Source organism: Apostichopus japonicus, chromosome 22 (assembly GCF_037975245.1).
Source record: "Apostichopus japonicus isolate 1M-3 chromosome 22, ASM3797524v1, whole genome shotgun sequence".
Taxonomy (NCBI): domain Eukaryota; kingdom Metazoa; phylum Echinodermata; class Holothuroidea; order Aspidochirotida; family Stichopodidae; genus Apostichopus; species Apostichopus japonicus.
Genome location: NC_092582.1, coordinates 15712077 through 15735775, shown reverse-complemented (window position 1 = coordinate 15735775; position 23699 = coordinate 15712077). Strand labels below are relative to the sequence as shown.

Genomic DNA, 23699 nt, shown 5'->3' with positions numbered 1-23699 from the left:
GAAGTCACTTCCGGATCCTTCCAATCTACATGTCAAACGATGCACGTTCGTGACTTTTGGTCAATTTCTTCAAGTTGTAGGCCCCTTTAATTTCAGCACTGCACTGGACAAATCATGAAGCACTCACTTCATTATGTACGAACAAATTCAAAGTACATCATAACTCCATGCGATGATTTAAAGGGCGCCAATTGTTTTCGTCAGAGAGGGTGGGGGTAAGAAGGGTGGAAGGGGGTTGGGGGGCGGGGGTAAACGGATGATTAACTCAATGAGTACGTGCCTTGGGGATGGGTTTATAAGTACAGATGGGCAAAGTGAGGTCCGCGGGCATGTGTTCTACTAAAGCTGTCAAAGACTTGTTAATGCGTATTGAAAATGAAAATATTCGTAGACCGAAAGCGTTAATTAACATTAGATCAAAAGAGATAGAGAAAATAATTTAATACTTTAGTTCTCTTCCAGTAAGAGTTCCAAACTATAAAAGGAGGGTGTGGGGACGGGGTGGAGGCGACCATCTGAATACGAAAACTTCAGTACCTCAAAACTAGTTGTCAGTATAGGATACAAAGGTTTATTATTCGTATTATATTTTTCCATTAAGCAGTTATCTACTTTCTTTCTTTGAAAATGAGAAGAGAAAAACAACAAACAGAGAATATTAGTTATGCAACTGGAAAGAAGATGTATTCTACCACCTTTAAATAGACGCTGTTGTTTTCTGGTTCTTACAAATTGTTACGAAATCGTTCTTTAGAGAACTTTATAAACATAACTTTTGAAAAATTGTTGAACCTTAAAATGAGTTAATCACGGAAATGTTTTGTAACTGTAGTAGAAATCATATTTTTCTGCGTGTATTGTCATCACTGTTAATTAAGTCCTTTAATGTAGTGGAGAATGTGATATATGTAATGTCAAACTTTGTCAAGATGAACTACGCGTTAGAGATTACCTTTCTCCAAAATTTAACTTTCTCTAAAGATTTCTATATATATTAATATATATTCTTCCCAAAAGAGGTTTGCCCGTGGTTGACATTAGCAAGTGTTCAGTTATAAAGCTGTCAGATAGGGACACCATTCGCCGAGTTAGGTTGTAAATTGAGTTATCAGTCATTTCAACATGCAGTAGCATGCAGGACACGCAAATACTGGTGGCCTTTAAATAACAAAATGAAGCTAGAATAAGGTGCGTGAAATCACAGACTTCGAAATAGTTTTCACTGTGTAAGCACACAATAGTAAAGTAGACAGTTTGAAATACTTTAAGAAACCTCATCGATTTTGATACTTTATGTTCCTTCCCTATATATATTATGACTTCGTTTATCTTGTTACAAGTTTTGGATTATGTTTGTGGGCAAACAGAAATCATATGATCTTGAGCATACCCACTGTAAACTCACAGTTGTGTGTGAACAATTCACTGACATTGCACCAAAAAATAAAATCAGAAGAAGAAAAAAAAAACATTGGGAATACAATTACAAGGAGGTTATTACACTACAGGTACTTACGAAACCTTAAACCTGAGCTAACCTAAAAGAAACTCTAGGCACTCAATGGTTACCGTATATTTATTAAGAACGACAGGAATGTTTGTAAGTGTGTTTGATAGGTTCGTGCAGCATCATGGAATTTGCCTTTTCTCTCCTTTTTTTCCTTTTTTTTTCACCGAATTGATAGCATTTTCCCTCTACCGTTATCGTCTAAATACAGTCTGCCTAAACTCACAACGGAATTTCACATTTTTAAATACTAAAAAAGACACTGGTTTCATTACATTAAATAGAAAAGGTTAGGCTACAATCATTCTAAGAAGGGGGCACTTAAATTTGATAAAAATGGACACTTTTGAGGTACTCTAACAATAGGAGGGGGGTCCAACGTCCCATGCAATACAGGAATGCAAGTGTAAGGGAAAACTGGATTTACTAACCGAGCATAAGCTAACAACCATAATTATACATATTATAATCTGCAGAGAAAAGAAACAAGATTTTCCAAAGATATGATATCCAGGCAGAATGAAGATAGGGGCACTTTTTTCCATATTCTTAGTTTAACCTATCATCAACATTACAATCTGATGGACTTAGAGGCTTATTTTGCAGATGAAACCCAACCCGGTTGTACAACGAAGATCATTCCAGGCACCGTTATCCCTATTGCGGTGGGTTTTCCACATGGTCGCGCAATCTTCTCCGTGCAGATTATTTGGCTCGCCCTTGTCCCAAAATCTGTATGTAGCAAGACATCCTCCTGGTGTGATAAATTTGCCTTCATGTACTCTATCGTGGAAGCCGATCCATACTGCCTGTAAAAAGAAAGTAGAATAGTATACTTATGTTCTAACTGTGGTTTTCAACTCTTTTGAGTTCAATGCACCGTAGTAGCGTGTGAAGAGCCACTCTTACTTGTGTGATTGTGTTTCACTGTGAATTTTCCATGGATGTTATCGGGCATAGGTCACTGAAGACCATGTTTGGGCGGGGGGGGGGGGGGGGGAATGCTGTGCTATCTTTTTGTGCAATAAACCAAGTTGCAGTGGGAAGAGGAGATAAAATTGGAAGTTACTATTCTGTACCATTGTGTACCATATATATATATATATATATATATATATATATATATATATATATATATATATATATATATATATATATATATATATATAATATAGGCATTGCCTTCAATTGCGTCAACGAAAAAAAACCCCTCCCCCACCCACCCCTTCAAAACAACGAAAACAACAACAACATCAAACAATCAATAAATAACTCCCTAAAACACAAAACAAAGGGGAACAATAATAGACATTATGATAGTATTGAAAATAACGTAAACAATATTGCTGGCTTTATTTCTCATATAAGGCTAATATAGGTTTCATAATATGGCGAAAGTTACCACCTGATTAAATAAAACTTTTTAACATCTGGTCACTATATTTTTTTTGACATCAATGCAATGAAAACAATTTTTATGTTGTGTTTACAATCAAGCGTAATTTTCCTGATAGTTATATAAAAGAGTGCAATATTTATAATACCGTATTTCTACCGCGTCGCCTTCTCCAGAAATTCAATATAAAGTTGTTCTCCCTCGCAGAGTCGATAGTGACAAGATGAGCTCTGTTGACTCTTCGAGTTCTAGTTTGTCTAAAATGGTTGCAGTAACGTTCAGCGGTAACCCAATTATACTTCTGGGGGAAATATCTATGTTCGAAAGCAAGAGAAAGAAGGAAACAAGTTAAAGAGCGTACCCAAAAGGGATTTTGAGTCGACGCTTTATATGCGGACACCCTAACCAACTAGGCTATGGGCGCTGATTGTATGTCCAGAGGTTCGAAACCGGTAAGGAAGGTCGCAATTCCACTGTAGGCGTTTGTCACCTGTATCGAACAATACTAGTTCTGTTTTTGATGACATATTTTGCCTTACTCTAGAGATCAAACATGATGCTACCCAACTCGAAATCATTTGTGATTCCTAAAGCCGAATTTCGAAAGAGATACTTTGAACAGACTTTATGTTAATGAAATGGAGGTAAAACGACAAAGGCAAATGAAGATATATATAATTGAAATCGTAACTTGTTGGAAAATCAAGAACAGTGAAAAACTTCCAGCCTCCACCGTCATTCGAACCCGGGCCTTCCGCTTTATGTGCGGACACCCTAACTACTAGGCTATGGGCGCTGATTGTATGTCCAGAGGTTCGAAACCGGTAAGGAAGGTCGCAATTCCACTGTAGGCGTTTGTCACCTGTATCGAACAATACTAGTTCTGTTTTTGGTGACATATTTTGCCTTACTCTAGAGATCAAACATGATGCTAACTAACTCGAAATCATTTGTGATTCCTAAAGCCGGATTTCGAAAGAGATACTTTGAACAGACTTTATGTTAATGAAATGGAGGTCAACGACAAAGGCAAATGAAGATATATATAATTGAAATCGTAACTTGTTGGAAAATCAAGAACAGTGAAAAACTTCCAGCCTCCACCGTCATTCGAACCCGGGCCTTCCGCTTTATGTGCGGACACCCTAACCACTAGGATATGGACGCTGATTGTATGTCCAGAGGTTAGAAACCTGTAAGGAAGGTCGCAATTCCACTGTAGGCGTTTGTCACCTGTATCGAACAATACTAGTTCTGTTTTTGATGACATATTTTGCCTTACTCTAGAGATCAAACATGATGCTACCCAACTCGAAATCATTTGTGATTCCTAAAGCCGGATTTCGAAAGAGATACTTTGAAAAGACTTTATGTTCATGAAGTAGAGGTCAACGGCAAATGAAGATATATATAATTGAAATCGTAGTGAGTATATGTCAATATGTAAAATATGTAACAAACAGTGATTACAACGGAATGGAAAACTGGGTAACACAGTAGTAATATAATGAACAGAACTGCCATTTCACTATCAACAAAGTTAGTTAGTCAACATAATAAACATACCTTTCGTTGCATGAAGGAACATTATTGTTATCTACTTACAGAAGTATTAATCCAAAAAATACGTCTTGCTCTCATTTATACATTTAATCCAATACATTGTACAATACTTTGGGCTTGTGTATGGTTAGGCTAGAAGTTACGACGAAAACACAAGTGGTTTTCAATCCAATGTTCGTTTTTGGCGTCATCTTTTCTTTTTTATTTATTATTATTATTATTGTGGTTATTTTTGTTGTTGCTCGTTTTGCTATTCTGTTTAAAAACAGCCCTGGTAATTACCGTCAATGTACTTAATTGAAACAGTTCATTGTTGAATAAGTGATTAAGCAAAGGTTTTATAGTTTCTTTTTCAAAATAAATAATAATGATAATGTTTAAACTCAGTGATTGTTTTTTTCTTCTTCAAATCAATTGAATTCAATCGATGTGATTAAAATTCGACCAACACCGTTCGAAACATTTGCTACTTTAGGATAATGCGTATACTTTTGGCGTCAATCTCACAATGTAGAAATACTACTAATATAAATGAAGAATATTTGTACATGAAGTTGTTAGTGAAAAATGAACCTTGAATTTTTGTTGTTATCCTAAAAAGTGAGATATGTGGAATCATTAAAATACGCTATGATCTGCACTGCAGTCTGCATTTCGTAATACCTTGAAGCATACTTGTCATAAGACTACAAGGATCGGAAGCATACCTTTAGTACTATGAGTGCAATTGTTACGTAGAGTTCGAGTGAAAGTGACCCCCCAACCCTTTTTCAATATTTAGCGAAAAGGTTCAATTAAAATGAAAACTATTTTACCGGTTACTTAAAGATCTTACCGATAACAACCACGTCCCCAGCGGGTAAATCCTCCAGGACATCCGGTAAGTGCCGGGTGAGGTTTGCAAACTTTCCAACGAGCATTAACCATGGCCAGGCCGAGGAACAATAACAGAATTGTTACTCCGATCTTCATTTTCGGTGATGAGAATCTCAAAGTTGAAAGAAATAAGTTTCTATTCAAAACTGCCTTTTCTGTTGGAGACGAGCAACCAAATGATACTATGTGTGCATGTCTTTCCCTTATATAAGTTGTATTCCGCCGGAGAAAATGGCAGAATCGATCTAATGCTCAATATTATGAAACCACCAATAGGAAGATTGGAAATGAATGGTTACTCCTATGACCTTAAAACGGATATCAGATACGAGCGATTGGTCCAAATTGAACACACCTTTTAAACTTCGCGTCCATTTTAATTCGTGGAGAATCCATAGACCACACCTCGTTAGTCGTTCTGCTTATAGAGAAGTATAATGTTGGGAGTGATGAGAAAATTCCAGATCTCTTATCTCTTTAAAGGGTTGGTTCAGTTGTCATACATGTTTATGTTATATGAAAGAGGACAATAAAATAAACACAATGGTGAAAAAACTGTTCAAATATCTTTTTCGGTAAAGAGATATTCAAGTGTAAAGTTTTATCAGATTGTGTAGAAACTGCTGAAATCTGACTAGCTGTGATGTCACATCCTCACATTCATGAAAAGTCTTTGTTTTTTCTCTAAATATTTTGTGAGATTTCATGACTTTCAACCAAAAGATATGTCAGGAGATCTCATATTTGTCAAAGCAAGTATGATTGAGATTAAACATCTGAAGAATTTTTGATTATATTATTTTCAAATGTGTTAAAAAATGTAAATAATTTTTAAAGAAATATATTCACAAATGTTAAGGACGTGAGGATGTGACATCACACCCTCACAGTAAATCTTTCTACACCAGTCGTTTTCAAAGATATTTTGATATCTTCAAAGTGTCATATCTCCTTAGCAGAGCATGCTATCATGGTAGTTTCTTCACTGTTCTTTTTGTCTTTTTGTGCTCTTTTATACAAAATAGACATGTCAAACACCTGAACCAATCCTTTAAGGCTTAAACTAAGTAATAAACAGAGAAGAAGAAAAATCAAACAGAAAGACAAACGAGTTACTGGAATCCATCACATTAATCAAAGCAATAAAACAGTATGAAATAATGACTTAAAATAGCTCTTTGGGAGCAAACAGTTCATCGCACATGTTCATTATTGTAGCCTACATATTACCGTTGTAGAATTGTATGATTTAGCGATATAGATGCATCATTGCAGAAAAGTCAGATTTATCCGAGTATATACTGCTGCCTCCGTGCCTCCATGCATGCGCATACGGTCCCGTATATAATGTCAAACCATGTTGATCTTTATTCCAGAATCCTTTAAATATTTCAAGATATCTTTTTATTAATTTAAGATATCATTAAATTAGTTTAATATATATGTCAGATTCTGTCAACAAGGTAGAAGTGTATCTGTATGTATATCCGTAGATAAGATCACACGGTTTCAGTAAATTTTGGTCAAAAGTCAGCTGGATGGGAAAGATCATTATTTTGATTATGATACGATAATATTATTGACGGAAGTTTAAATATTATCAGATGGTAAATTATCTCCCGAATGCTTTTTAAAATAGGTCTGAAAGTTATCAAACTAAGCCATGCACACGTTTGATCACGCGAAGTGTAATGAGTGAGAACTCAATCAAATTCTCGTTTTTTTTTTCGCACAGACACAGTTCCATACCAGCTTTTCATGTGGAAGCCAAAGTGGCACGCATCAGAATTTTAAAAGGAAATCTAAAAAATTTAAATTTAAAAGGAATTTGATAGGAAAATATACTTTCTTGAACTACTCATTTGCAAGAGCTATTCGTCTTCACTTTTTGAAGTGCTCACTTTCACATTGTTATGGAATTTATCGAATAAAATCAAATTTATGTCAATATCAACCCAAAAAGCTGTTATATAGCGAAATGGATGATATGCAACAAATATTTGCTCTGCGTGTTACATTAATACTATTGAAAAGTTCGATAAAATATCCTAAACATCATGCTAAGAGCAAACTCATTGCAAGAATCAGCTTTCAAAAAACCAAAGTTTCACTGAATCTGTTCAATTCATTTAATTTCCCCTAACTTCCCGTCAGCCGCTTCCCTATGAAGTACTTCACGGACATTAAAGCGATGCCCCCCCCCCTTAATATTTTACCAGTGCAATTATGAATTGCATTGGCATGTAAAATATTTTAAAAGATGTATATGTTTGTTTGGGGGAGGAGGGGGTTGGGGGGTTGGGGGTGGAATGCTAACTATCGCCGACTGATTTATATAGGGACATGAACCCTTTGGAAGGGCCAGATGCGAATCAAGTGGTTTCTAAAGTAGGTTGTGTGGTCCTGAGATCTGTCAAATGGACTCCTATGTAGTGGTTTCTGGTGGTCCTCCTCCAGAGAAATTTAAAGTTCATTTGACAAATGATGCATGCTGAAGCCGATTTAGACTATAAATAAGGTCTATGGTTAGGTCTATGCTATTTGAATTTTTCCCGACTGACGATGGGGATGAGTGGCGATGGGTGCGGTGACGGTAGAGGAGATGACGGGGTCGTAGACACCGATATGTTACACCATTTTCAAGTCATTTTAAATATGGGCAAACAGACTTCCCTTTTAATTTGTTAGTAGAATATGATACGTTTGGTATTGGGTAAAGGCATTCTAAATAAAAATTATCAACATACTGTTTTTATATCGTAACTTACCCTTGACAGCTCTTCCAAAACACCATTTGTCAAAGTTACACTAACATTACATCTTGACCAAAGGTATATCTCGTGTCGTGGTGTTATACGCTAACATAGTAAGTATATAACTCGTCTGAGAGCATAGATTATTTAAGTTGGGACCGTTGTATATTAGTGGACCGTGTTTAAAATGTGAAACAAGGTAAATTAGAAAGAGAAAACCCGTTATGATTGATAAAGGATGGAAGTTGGTGAGGTCGTGCTCCGAAATATATGAGATATGAACAAATTTAACATCCCGTCTGTTTCCTAAATTGACTTCCTTTTACTACGCAACCGTTTCAGATGGGCAAACCGTGGATTCGAGGTTGTTTTCTATTGTTCAAGTCTTAGGATGCATTTAAACTGATTATCAGTGTTATTAAAGCCATTAAAAGAATGTTCATTGAAACTGGTGAAAAAAAAATACTTATCCATTTCCCTCTAATGTTCGATACCCTTGACAAAGAACAACGTCATTATACGAACATATGTTGCGTGTTGTATAACAAATGTTGGCTTTTGTATCCAAACTAAATGTGCTAATTAATCAAAGTAAACACCTGCTTGCATTTCTAAGAAAACATCTGTCATATTATTTGCAAGTTTATGACCTTATAGTTTATATTGATTGTCAATCTCCTTTTTTTGGTGAAAATATTGGTCTCATTAAAACTTAAATAAGCCAATAATTTATTCATATATCCACAAAAGTGTAAATGCTACCCAACATGAATAATTCATAAGGTATATATCGTTTTTAGTCATGTTTGTTTTAGAGCAATTTATTCCTGAAAAATTGACAAATCGGGCTGATTATTCCAATCATGTTATTCAAAATAATGGTAAAGTCATCGTGCTCATGGTTAATTTGTGTTTCATGTAAAACCGTTTCAACATTAATGACTAAATATCGATGCCAAGTATAGTTTGATGTCACTTGGAGGTTTCTTGATTTCTTTTTAGATTGAATTACTATAAAGTGATTGATATTATAACAGTTAATGATACTGTTAAACTGGCGTACTAAGCTAACCACGTTTCTTAACATTTTTACTGCTTTGATACGATTTTTTCTAATTGAAAGAAAAAACTCTTCTCGAGTTATCAATTGACATAATAAGCAGAGGCGAAACCACGTATACCTCTGACGGGGGGGGGGCGGTCAGGTGGGTTGTGGGGGGGGGATTATACCTTAAAATACAACTATGTAGTGACTATTAGCAAAAGGATGAAATTGACTTAAAGAAGTTTGATTTATATATTTTTGAAATGAATTGTAACTTCCCTAATGCAACTTATTCTTTCATCAGAAGTGAAAGTTGATTACCATTTTGTACAAGTTTAAACAAAGATATCGAATTTATAATATTAGTTAATCGTGATTTATATTACATCCAACTATGAGACACATATATGCTTCCATTTTGTGAGTTTAACCATGCATATATATATGCACGTTCTGTATACAATGTTTAGAATGCAAGGTAAAAGACAGAGGTTTGGAGTCCATGAAAAAACTAGAACTGCATTTGTCTGCAAATACGCAGTATTGTAGTGCGCGTGGAGTGCTTGCAGTATTAGAGAACTTTTCGGTTATTCATGGTGTTAGTTTTTTGATCGGACAACACACCACGGGGTATGTGTGTATACCTACAAAGTGAGGGCGCTTGTGAGCGACGTGACACAGAGCCGTATGTAGAGACGGCTCTGTCCTGGCAGGCTCAGAATAAGTTGGCTACGCAGCTAGCCTCTAAACCTGCAAATGTACAGAGACTATATGGAACTTTAAGTGGCAACGTCCAGTCATATAGGTATCGTTCACTTGGCCAGTAATGCCAATATTGTAGCGCGCACGCTCACTACAATAAAAATACACCCATGCACGACCTTCGTGGTTATATGATTATTTATTTAGAAAAGTCATATTTTCTAGTGGTTAGTGCGTCAGTTGTTGGAGTCAACTTATTAACTCATTAAAGGTTGTATCACAGTTTGCTCAGCATCATTCCTGATAATACCACATATAGTCTCGTTGATCATTTAGTCTCATAATATAGTTTGAAAGAAAACAAGTTCTTTTCAAAACGTTAATATTTCACAAAGCTAGCATTCGTATAACAAATTTCTAAATCATATTTCAAGACATGCTAATAGGCAATGTATTCTCAGTTTTAAAATACAGCTGTGTAATATGATGCGCAATTAGCTAGAATAGGAGATCTTTGGGAAGTTGTGGTTAAAAACTTGGACACTTCAGTAAACCAAATCGGTCAAAAAGTTGTAATGAACCTGTTAACTTTCAAGAGAGGAGCGGGTGGTGAGCGGTTCGGGGAACTTGGTAAGCTTGTTCTCATCTTAGTTTCAGGAGGTAGAATGGTTATTTTGAACTGGCCCTGCTGTTTATTTGTAGATCGTTGACTGAAGCAGCTGCGAAGGAATGCTAAACTGTTTTTTTGTTTTTGCAAAGGACAATTTCTCTCTAATGTGCGGAACAATCAAACTTAACCCCACCTATTTTTAAGACCTTATTCTCAAGTTTATTCTTGTTATCTTATTGGTCGAAATATAGTTTTCAGTGAACATATGGGCCGTATGAAAAGCATGATTAGGCCTATATACTTTAGATCTTGAACACATCAGAGTGAGGACAGTAATTACAAATTCATGAGACATATTAATCCGGTTCATGTTTTTCATGATGTTGGTAACCGTTATTTATGAAACATCTGGCTAATTATTCAACCATGTTATTCAAACACATGAGTCAACGTGTAACATTTATAACGCTTTCGAAATGACTTGATTCTTTTACGGTCGAAATGGAGTGATGTTAACTTCGGTCTTCTAAAAGTGATATTCTGGTGGCTGAAATTGACAGCCTATCAAATTTGTTGAACATTTCTTGCATCTTAATGTCAAAATACAACCCATACATTTTTTTATCGCGAATATTTTGTTGTGTTATATATATATATATATATATATATATGTGTGTGTGTGTGTGTGCGTGTGTGTGGGTGTGTGTGTCATCTTCTTTAACATCCAAACATCAAAAAGAATGAATATGACTGTAAACATGGCAAAATTAATTTCATTAGGCCCATTTAAGACTATATGTTTTTCAAATAACCTGTCTGTTCAGCCAGGTATTTTTTATACAATTGCTAAATGATTGTTTAACAAACTTGCTACAAATCGTCTGCATATAAAGGCCAACATAATTGATAATATGATAGAGTATGCACTAAAATGTGCCGATCTTTTGTCTTTAGATCCCGATATGAACTTCGCCAATGGACCTTCCTCTGAGTCTGAGTTAACGTGGGACACGTTACTATTTGAGATACACAGGTAAGTTAACATTCCTTACTAATGAACGAAGTCCACAGATGATTTATATATGTGTTTTTTCGAGGAAGAAACTCAGATGTTTTTACAATCCACAAAAATAAATAAAATAAAGTGGATACAATAACATATGTCAATATTGTTGCAAACAACTTCCTTTTAAGTAGCAGGTATCGTTAAACACACCCACATACACACGCACACACACGCACCCGCACGCACGCACGCGCGCGCACACACATATATGGCGGCTTGCGATCTCGCCTTCTTTTAGAAGTACTCCATTGGTTTAGTTTAATTTGCTAGAAAACACCATTTGGCAAAAATTACACAGATGCGGAATAAAGTGTTGTTTTTCTTCGTCTAACAAATTATCATTAATGAATCCATCGCTGAAAGGCTTTCGTTGAATAAGTCTGTTGTGCTTTTAGAGCCTCAATGAAGTACTCGAAATCGTGTGCCAAAGTTCTGTAATGTGCTATATGTTACTATGGCAATAACCTGACGCTCCTTATCATACGCCTACCACTACTGAAGATATAAAGTCTGACATGCTTTTATTTGTTTTGAACATGACATCTCTATTGTAGCACTTGAAATCTTACATAGTTTTCGGTGTTTTATGGAACGTTTGGCTTCCCACAGGAGATTGCTTATTAACTTAGTGATATCCGCTTCGTTTCAAAACCAACAAGCCTTACATCGGATGTGCATCTACTATACGTCTTGCCCAGTGGCAGACTGTCATATCTTCATTCCGGCTCGGAACCGCTCCGGTTTGATCCCCTAAACAGGTTGCAATTTTATGCCCCAGTCCGGCCGTGATCATCATATGTGAAGAGATCGACATTTCCAGATAACACTTGACTTGTCATACATATAGTTATCGATAGTTATGGAACGTTTGGTTTTCCGTAGGTATCGTCTTTCTTCAAGCAAAGACCCTGCTCTTTCTTACTAGATATTATTAGTATTACTAGATATTTTAAAATGGTCACAGTTTACAAAGCTATATATGCAGGGGGGTAGGAGCCGGGGGCACTGGGGGTACGTGCATTTTTTTCTAAAATAGCAAATGTGCCCTACTGCCAAATACAATGTGCCCCTTTGATGAAGAACTGTCTTTTGGATATCTTAAGCTTCTGTTAATTTTAATATTTTATTTTAATTATTTATTTTTAGTCTGTACATGCTATTTTTAAAATGGTATTCCATTTTTTTTAGCACGGTTAATAATAAACAATCTCAATAAATAGTATTGATAGCATCCTAACACATCATATATATTTAAGTGATATGGCCGATGTGTATCGGTTCAAGCATAACGAGTGGTGGTTGTGGAATGAGAAAGTGCCCCTCTGATTTAGTGCCCCCCCCCCTTTTGGAAGCTTCCTACCCTCTGTATGTATGCAGTATACTTTTCATAATTCCCGACAGTTTCCATACATCCGTTTTCATGGTATTCATAACTTTGACAATATTTGTCAAGGTGTCACTGAACATTGGTATTACTATCCAGTTATTTTCATTTGGGCTTCATGTTATAGTCCCGTGAACCTTGAACTCGAAACATCATAATACGGTAAAGCAGAGACAACAAAGATAGGAGTATAGATTTGCAACCGAAAGCAAGATTTATTCCACCGTGACGCTTTGATAGAAACTACAGATTTCTGATTCCTATTTTGTTTTTAATGAACGCTTCTTTAAAGAAATGTTTTAGCTCTTGGAACGTACTTGTAGTTGTGGATGAACTATATAATTAGTCACAGAAATGAATGTGACCATAAAAATCGATCAATATTGATTAAGACTTTTATCAATTAGATAATAACCAGAAAATATTGATAATATATTAATCTAAATAAATAAAACAAATTAGCAAACTGCTTATCCACTAGAGAGCCTGTGTAGGAGAATGTGTAAAAGTAAGTTGGCCTGACGTCAGGCCAACTTACTTTTACACAATATATTTTTTAATCTATATGTTAGTCGATTCTTACTTTTGAAATTAAGGGCCTGACATCGAGGACTGTAGAATCGGTTACTTAAAATGTCCCCGACTGCCCGAGGGACAAAGTCTTGGAGAGAGAGAGAGAGAGAGAGAGGGGGAGGGGGGGGAGTCAATAAACTAAATTATTTGAAAATGTCTGCATGTATACGTATACGGTCTGTACAGATGAACTTCGAAGAATGTGCTTGAATTGCAAATACTACTGACTACGGTGTAGTATAAGAAACTGACGTAGTTGTAATATAATCTATGTCATAAGTTTAGTTCATGCCAGTTTATTCAACGAAATACAAGCATATCTCCAATAATTACGCCCTATAATCTACAGAGAGAAAAGAAATGGAATTTAGATATTAAGATATAGCAAAGTCTAGATATCAATTTGTAAATACGAGATTCCCCATTGACGTGTTAAGTTAGAGTTAAACCGTAGCTTATTGCAATCCACAATGTAGGTTGATTGGCTTAAAGACTTATTTTACAGACAAAAGAATACTGGTTTTGACAAGGAACGTCATTCCAAGAACCGCTATCACTATTTTTGTTAGAATTCCACATGACTGCGCAATCTTCTCCGCCCTGATTATTTGGCTCGTTCTTGTCCCAAAATGTGAATTTAGGAGCACAACCTCCCACGGTGACAAACTTCCCTTCGGTTTCTCTGTCGTTGTAGCCGAGCCACACTCGCTGCAAAAAGAGAGTATATGTTTGTTTTAGATCGCATCTATAGTATTTAGAAAGTTTCTTTAGGTTTCTCTTCTTCAGCGTCCGGCAGTATGGTTTGCAAGCTCTTCATACAGGACAAGGTGTCTGTATCATAAACGACATGCACAGACTTTCCCAAAACACAATACACACGGCATACAGCCCCCTCCCCCACCCCACCCCCTAGCTTTTCCAATTTCTTTGGTTTCGCTAGGTGTCGCAGAATGTGTTGTCTCTTGTAGAGAGTGTACAGACTGACCATATTTGACAAGCAATTATGTCCGACTGGATTAAATATGTTGGTCCACGGCGACTTCATAGGATGTTGATTTGGTCACACCTTTCGAAAATGTCTAGGATGTGAAATGTTTTTTTGACACGAAGTAATGCTTTCAAACTTAGTCTATATAGATATGAACTGAAAACTTTAGCATATGAAAGTACTGGAAACAAACTACAATATGAGTTGTAGTTTATAATTTCATACTGAACAATAATTGTTTTTAGGTTTCTGATAACATTAAAGACCGTTTTATAAGCTGTTTGTTTTTGCATCGCAGAGTGGGGAATGCCTCAAATAGGTATAATCTCGCGTGTTTATAAACGGTTATGGGCTGTCCAAATTTCATGAACGTCTTACGGCGTTTCTTCACAATATAGTAATAATATAAAGGCCATTTGTAATCCTGGATTATTTCCCCATAGAAGTCTTTGTCTTTGGCAGGGGTTCCCTAACTGGGGTTCATGAATCCCCAGGGGGTGCGTGAGTCCCTCCCAGGGGGTCCGTGAGACGTTTCTGAAAGTCAAACTAGAGTACTTTTTGTTAAACTAAAATCTGATTTATCATTTAATGTACAAAAGTCGTACCTATTGACAAACTCTTTTCGCGTTCCATACGCATATGTTGCCATATAGTAGTATCGTACCGTGCATCAATAACTGAATTATGAAACAGACACAGGCTGTTATGGGTATTATAGTATAAAAATTGACTCAGATCGTGTCTCGATAATTTGGGGGTTCGTGGACAGGGGTTCGTGGGGGGGGGGGTTAAGGTTAGGGAAACCCTGGTCTATAGGATATACTATAACGATTCATGAAACTTTACCCACCATGTATTTTCTCTAGTCAAGTCAATTAATATTAAACAAGTATGTCAAAATTGTGGTTTTAATTTGGAACCAAAATAATACCTTTTTCACATGTTAGCTTGAATGAAGATGACAGCTCTTTTCGTGATATTCGTACGACTTAATTGAGCACTATAAATAGGCTCTAGATATCAGTGCCTTTTTCAGTCGGTTTTAAAAGTATTCATACTAAATTTCAAGTGATTCTCCCCCAACTCCCCCCCCCCCCTCCTCTCTCCTCAACCTATCTTACGGTTTATCTGATTCAGAACGTAAAATAAATATTTTCATTTGAAAAAACAGATCCCTAACTCAACACAAGGTGGGTTAAACATTGCTTGCATTGGAACCTTATATGATAAGGAACTTAAATGATGTTGTTTACGTACTAGTATATTTGGCATTGAAAAGTATAATCTCTCTTTCAATGTCCACACTTCAAACGATTATTATTATATTGTATGATGGTTAGAAAAACAACAATATTTCATGTTTAGTCATACCGTGTCTCTTCTTATAGTCTTCCACAACTTCAATAAAAAGCTGTTTTCCTCAGATGAAGTAATGGTGGCCAGATGACCCAGGCGGCGATTGTAACCTTTCCGTACACTGTACTGATTGCAACAAGATTCAGCACTGTCCCAAGTAGATTTAGGATTGTTGAAAAATCTAGGGATTAATTGAATTTGAAAGATCGATATAACTTGTACTGCTATTTTTTCAATCTGTCATGAAATCGTTATAAAATCTATCCGATACAATAAAATACATAACATTCCATACCTATATATACCACGATTGTTAAATTTTAACTCTGTAAATAACAACAGAACTGTGACAACTTTCGTTCTGACATATGAAACGTTTACATTTTGTATACGGGTAAACTGGAAGGTATACTCTCAAGGGTCGTTCCTGAACTGGAACGGTGCGTATAACATTAAAGAGATATTTTGGTCTGACGTCGATTGGTTAGCAAACTTGCCGATAAATATTTGAATCTTTAGGTCAAATCCATATCGTCATAGCATTTTGTTATCACGAAGATATGATTTTGTTTCCTTTGGGATAATTTGTCGATGCAACCGGTAACCGAGGTCATCAAGGCAATTGTGTCAAACATGTCGTTGTCTTTCTTGAAAATAGTCAATCGTTTATCCACGCAGGAAATATGGTTACAAATGAACTGAATTTCGATGAAGTTAATCAACAGATTCAACCTACATTGAGGCATTGAATTACCGCTACATTTGATAACCCGAAAATTTTACAACATTTCACCTTTCGTAGAAACTTTTGAAAATACATTTATCAAACGCTTCAGAGGCTCAAATAATGTCTAATTCTTTCAGGGGCCAACCGTAGATATGTCATTCACCTAGATAACAATCCAATCATTTGCATAATTTTCATTGATGCACACTGCAAGCACCACTCTCAAAATTTTCAGAATCACTTCAGAATTGTCAAGTAACATCGATATAGTTGGTCCGTATAGACCTAACCCTGTAAACACCCTTCTTTTTCTTCTGTTGTAATTAAATTAATTTCACAATGTAGTTATAGTCAGAATAATGGTTTTATCGACCGTCCATTTTGATTGTGCTTTTAGGGTGAATACACCGGCCTACTCCTGGTATACTTTGATATTAAGGATATCAATTAGCGACATTAGAGCATGTAAAATATTTAACTACAGTCGTGCCGATCTCTCTGTACAGTTTATTAGCATTTTTTCAACCAAATGACTAACAATTTGCCACAAATTTATCAATTCCGTAGATTTATGAAGTGATAAACTCCTCATTTAGTTGCAAATATGACAAAATGTTTTGCATTCACATTTCAACAATTCATCATTCACCCGCAACCTGCAAAATGATAAATTATTCATTTGACGTTAAGTGAGCATAGAAACGAGTTTGTTAAAAAAAAATGACAGGATATCTTATTCTGTAACATTTGCAACAAAATGTTAAATTAACCAAATCCCTTTTCATCAATGATCAATTCGGTACCAATTGTCAAATTTCAAAACTGACCTAGTTAAAGAGGACATTTTGTGGAAAACTGTTGAATCACAAAGATCGTGGCAGGTGAGTAGTTTGTCAATTTTATTTGTTTAATTTGTTTAAACTCAACAAGTATATAGTCAATTCGACACTTTTCTGCAGTTTATGGAAATATAAAGTGAACAATTCAGCACCTTGCCGAAAGTTGCTAGTATAATGATGTGAAGTATAATGATTTTGAATATTTTGATGGCACCCTTACATTTCGATACTTGACAGTACATTTATATAACTAGAAAGTACTTCAAGTGACAGTACATTTATATAACCAGACAGTATTTGACAATACATTTATATAACCAGAAAGTACTTCAAGTGGCAGTACATTTATATAACCAGACAGTACTTGACAGTACATTTATATAACCAGAAAGTACTTCGAGTGACAGTATATTTATATAACCAGACAGTACTTAACAATACATTTATATAACCAGAAAGTACTTCAAGTGACGGTACATTTATAAAACCAGACAGTACTTGACAGTACATATATATAACCAGAAAGTACTTCAAGTGGCAGTAAATTTATACAACCAGACAGTACTTGATATAACCAGAAAACTATTCTTTACATTCGTTATTGGTCGACATTCAAACTCAATGGTGCAAATGTACGATAGAGTATTAGATGTAATACTAATTCTCTGCACATCATGTACTTTTACGTGAAGCTTCACAGCACTTACTTGTAAATGCAATATGCGCAGTATGAGTGTGTGAATTTTTCCCCGAAAGGGAAAGCTATAGAGTCACTCTTACCGACCTCGCAAAATTGTGAGGGAGGACCACGGATTGAAAAGTCGGCAATGACTATAACGCGCATCGCAAAGTCGGTAATTACTGTTACCGTTAGATTCGTCCATCACGGCAACACATACAGAAAAACTGTACTCAATGCCGAAGACTTCGTCAATAAATATCCTATGGCCAGAGACGGTTAGACCGTCATTTTCTCAGAAAGGTTGTAATTATATTAAAATCGTAGGGTCTGCACTGTTTGATAATGTTAGAAAAAACATCCACAGGTTGATTAAAATTCAAAGTAACATAACAATTTTACATGGTACTATCAAAATAGTAAATCTTGATACTATTATGTAGTTAAGATGTCTTTGTTGAACACAGAAATTGGTAACCCCCGATACAATAGTCCACGTATCTGAAGCTGTCTAGGTCAGTACCATTATGCTGATAGGGGTAATGTAAGTTGGCTTTAAATGAAAACAAATGTGGAACTATATATGTAAAGAAGATAACTGCTTGAACGGCAGAAGACTTATATTTTCTAAAATAAAGTTCTTTTTGTATACATACCAACCTTACACATTACGAGTAGAACCCCTGTGATAAATCTTATGCGGTACAGGTAGGACCCTTGCAATGTCATCTGCGAATTAATCAGGTAACACATCCTGAGTATATCCATGCTAGGTTCTGGAATACCGCACTTATTCCTTTCGGGGGGGGGGGGGACCTGTCATACTGCAGTTTTGATGTTATTATGTAGATTGATCTGGTCACGCTTGTCCGTATACGAGTGCTTTAAGGCAGGATGTGAGATGAAGGGTATAGAGTGGTAATAGCATTAGAAAAAATATCCCAAGTATGTGATTCCAGTATGTATATGTTAAGAGCTCAGGACAATATCATCTCTTGCACTATATAACGTATACTAGTTTACGATCAACCAGGCTCAACTGACAACTGACTATTTGCGCAAAGTTACGATGGGGTATATTATGGCCTTTACGGACACCGTGGTGGGGTGGGGCGGGAGGGGTGCGGGTGAGGGAGGGAGGGGATTGACATATACCAACTGAGTAGCTCAGAACAACCTTTGTCAAATCCTTTAAGCCTTTCTAAAATTTTCTGACGTTAATGGGAGAAACGCACTGTGATCCTATTTCTTATGCTCGAGTGTATCTACATGAACGGTGCATGTTGAGAACAATCAAATATATCAATTACCTGAATGTACGAGATTCTTTTGTGGCTATATGGAAAATATACGGTATATACGCACCTTAATGTTAAATTTTCATCCAACTGTGGGTCACCTACGGGTTTTGGACCCAATTTGTCAACGTTTACTTTAATTCGATATACTCGGCCAGCTTGTTTTGAAAACTTTAGTGAATTATCTTACCGATAGCAGGCACTTCCCCAGAAAGTCCATCCTTCAGGACAGGTAACGCAAGCCTCAGCCCGTTTACCTCTGGCCCAGGCTTGGCTCACAAACAGGACCACAAATAGTAGTACGCTGATCTTCATTTTGGTCGATGTAGAAAGATCTTCAAAGTTGAGACAAACAAATTTCTCTTCAAAATTCTGTCTTCAACGGAGACGATTTGTCAAGTGAACTTTTGTGCGGCGTGTCTTGTAATTTAAAGTCGGTCGGACGATCATTCCGGAGCCACCGATTGGAAGTTAAGAAATTTTACCACCTGTGACGTACGAACATGACACTGGAGTAGTTACCGTACTGAATAGTCTATATGACCAACGATCGGATTGGATGGAACTTTCGCGACAATGTTGCAGGTAACCTAGGCCACGCCCCTTAGTTACCCTGTCCTGCGCTCTATGTGCGGCAGGTGTGAGGAACATAAAATCTAACTTTTATAACCTTCAACCAAGAATTGCGTTGCTTCAGGGAATTGTCGTTAATTACTAAGCACAAAATGCTTGAATGGATAGCAATCACCGCATTAAGACAAAGAAACGTTATGTGATATCCACAAAGCCATAAGTTGTAGAAAACCGTCAATTGTAGTCGCTAGTCTAAAAGAACCGAGGTTGTAACTTGTATCGCCTACATCATGCACTTATGACCTACAGATGTGGTAGGCTAACTCTAAGATGAGTTGCCGCTACCTACGTCCATGTATCATGACGTTAAATCTACGGATGTCTTCGCAGGTAGACAAAACAATCTATATATACACCAAAACATACATAAGCTGCACATTAACAGCAAATGCAGATATATATATATATATATATATATATATATATATATATATATATATATAGATATATCCAGAATAGTGAATAAACTGCCAGCCCCCACCCTTACCAACTAGGCTATTGACACTGATTGCATTAAGATTTGTGCGAAGAATATGTGTAGTGAGTTGTAATGATGTTGTATTATGAACTGATTGTTATATATGATGGTATACACATTGAGGACAGGTAACCTAACTGGTGGTACATGATTAGTTGTGTTGTCCCACATAGAGTTAAGTAGAACCTGTGATAATGTATTGTCGTGTTTAATGATTTCATGATATTTTGTAGAGAGAGGTGGGTGGGTGGGGGGGGGGGTGTTGGGGAGGAAGTGGTCCCTGTTTTACGATAACGTTCAGCAGCTGGCCAATCCACATGACTACTGACAAATTACTCGCCTCATTGTAATGCAGCTGGGGCTCACTGATAACGTCATCAACCGGACTAGAATCATTTCACCAAAATGTCGTGTTGAACCAATCAGCCGTTGATTTTCGTTAGGTTTCCTTTTAAACAAAATCGCAACTAAACTGTCGCGAAACCGGTCAATAAATAAGGTTCTGAAGATGAACACGTTTTGGTTTCCTAATACTTGGATTTCGTTTCTCTACTTACAAGAGAACGTAAATTCACCTTTCATCAAGTAAGATTGGCCATTTGTCAACACTGACAAATGAAGATTGACATCACTTAAGCTGCTTTCCAATTAGAAAATTGTTTCCTATCTCGTTTTCTGTTGTAGAATCTACGTGTTGACGAAGATTGGCTGCCCTTGAACTGAAGAAGGGTTTTCAATTAAACCAAGTTTTAAAAGAAAAATGATACCAGTAAAAACCTGATTAAAGTGGAGTCTAAGTAAACCGCACTATTAATTGTATCTTACAAGATATGACTGAATAGTTCTTCCACAAGGTTGTACGCAAAAACTTGATGTTTTGGTTTAAATTATGATGCTATACATGTAGCCAAATATGTGACGTGATAGTGTCGTCATGAGGCGAAACCAATGACATTCATTGGTTTCTTTACATTTGTCATATTTTATTCTGGAGAAGATTTACAAAGTAAACAAATAGAGAAATGTTAGAAACAACGTCTACATCAACAATGACAAATAAAATATAGAAAGCCCACCACACTCTACGAATAGATGGGCTAACGTATATAGAAACCCCACTGTAGTCTATAAGAACATATGGGTATCGTATATAGAGATCCCACCACACTTTAAGAATAGATGGGTATTAAGGAACCCACTACACTCTCTGGGTAACGTAATTTATAGAAACCCCACTATACCGTAATAAAAACCCCACTATACCGTAATACCCCACTGTACCGTAATAAATTAAACCATGTTATACGATATTCAAAACGACTATACTTTTATGATAAATTCAAGCAGAGTAGAAACAACGTAAACAGTAGTTGGAGTACAATTAATGAAATTCTCAATAAAAACGGTAAAGACTCATCATATCCAGCAACATTTAAAAATGATGATTGCGAAATTAGCAATGATAATGACATCGCTAGCAACTTTAACAAATACTTTGTAAATCTTGGTTATAACCTCGCTAGTATATAAGATTAATATTAAACTAAAAGCGGAACTTTTTTTACATAATAATGACAAGGTATGCCATTCCATATTTACATATCCAGTTACAGTAGAAGAAGTTTTAAAAGTTGCTCACACAAATGTGAAACCAAATAAAGCAGCAGGCTATGATGACTTTAAGCCAGGTATTATCAAACAAGTTATCCCATACATTGTAAAGCCTTTAACTCATCTCTGCAATATTTCTTTTAACACCGGCATTTTTCCGGATAAGCTTAAAATAGCTAAGGTAAAACCAATCTTTAAAAAAGGAGACCCTAGTCATTTTGAGAATTACCGCCCTATATCTTTATTGTCAGTCTTTTCAAAAATCATTGAACGACTAATGTTTAATCGTATATACAGTTTTCTATGTAAATATAATATTCTTAATAACGAGCAGTACGGATTTCGTCCTGACCATTCTACAGAATTAGCTTTAGCAGATGCAGTCAACAATATTTATAATAGTCTTGATAAGAATAATACCTGTGTAGGCGTATTTCTCGACCTATCCAAAGCTTTTCACACCATCGATCACAAAATATTACTAAGTAAATTATCTTTTTATGGTATCAGAGGAACAACCCTAAATTGGCTAGATAGTTATCTTTCAAATAGATACCAAATACACTTTATATAAAAATTCTAAATCTGAACTTGCTAAAATCGCTTGCGGAGTTCCTCAGGGTTCTATACTAGGTCCATTACTATTTATAATTTATGTCAATGATATGGTTAATGTCTCCGATATTGCTAAAACAATATTATTTGCCGACGACACAAATATTTTCTTCGATTCCCAAAATCTACTCTCATCACATAAAACTGTTTCTATTGAACTAACTAAATTTTCCAGCTGGTTTGCAGCAAACAAATTATCTCTTAATATAGAAAAAACTAATTTTATGGTGTTTAATGCTAGTCACTCATTCAGATGGGATCACAATATTACCATGAATGATAAAATTATTAATCGGGTTAACACTACTAAGTTCTTGGGTGTACACATAGACAATAAACTTTCGTGGCGTGATCATATATCAGCAGTCTGTAACAGAGTGGCTAGAAATACTGGTATTATATGCAAATTAAAACATTATTTACCTACAAATATACTCAGAACACTCTATATAACTCTGATTTTACCCCAATTAACTTATTGCACGACTATTTGGTCAGGAACCTATTCTACAAATCTTAATCACCTATGTGTCCTCCAGAAGAGAGCTATCCGCCATATTTCACATGCTGCACCACGTGATCATACTAGCCCATTATTCAAAAGATTAAATATATTAAAACTAAATGATATTATAAGAGTCCAGCTTGCAACATTTGCATATAAAGCATGGAATGGATTGCTACCCGAGGCTTTTAAAGATTTTATATATAGTAATCCACTACCATCAAACACGCCATTGTAATAACGCACATGTTTTATCCCAACGAAGTACTATAAGTTCTTTTAACCCTCGTATTCGTGCTATAAAAACGTGGAATAATCTCCAGGATAATGTTAAGAATAAGCCTTCTTACTCTGTATTCAAAAGGAATCTCCAAACTGTAATTATTTCTCAATATTGATGGATTTATTCTTGTGTGTGTTTGTGATTAAGATCATTATAAAGAATGTTAGGATTGTTTATTAACATTATTAATTTCAATTAGCGTCAATTCGATT

General features: G+C 35.9%; 2 protein-coding genes across 2 annotated transcripts; both read right to left on the bottom strand.

Moving 5' to 3' along the window:
* Positions 1 to 658: 658 nt before the first annotated feature.
* LOC139963483 (alpha-N-acetylgalactosamine-specific lectin-like) lies at positions 659 to 5531 on the bottom strand. The gene is made up of 3 exons (XM_071964295.1): positions 5302 to 5531; positions 3052 to 3217; positions 659 to 2316 (listed from the first exon to the last, which is right to left on the bottom strand). The coding sequence occupies exons 1-3, from the start codon at positions 5436 to 5438 to the stop codon at positions 2095 to 2097; spliced, it is 525 nt and encodes a 174-aa protein (XP_071820396.1). The 5' UTR covers positions 5439 to 5531; the 3' UTR covers positions 659 to 2094.
* A 7562-nt stretch (positions 5532 to 13093) lies between these two features.
* LOC139963485 (alpha-N-acetylgalactosamine-specific lectin-like) lies at positions 13094 to 19837 on the bottom strand. The gene is made up of 3 exons (XM_071964297.1): positions 19553 to 19837; positions 15835 to 16000; positions 13094 to 14183 (listed from the first exon to the last, which is right to left on the bottom strand). The coding sequence occupies exons 1-3, from the start codon at positions 19675 to 19677 to the stop codon at positions 13962 to 13964; spliced, it is 513 nt and encodes a 170-aa protein (XP_071820398.1). The 5' UTR covers positions 19678 to 19837; the 3' UTR covers positions 13094 to 13961.
* Between the last annotated feature and the right edge of the window lie 3862 nt (positions 19838 to 23699).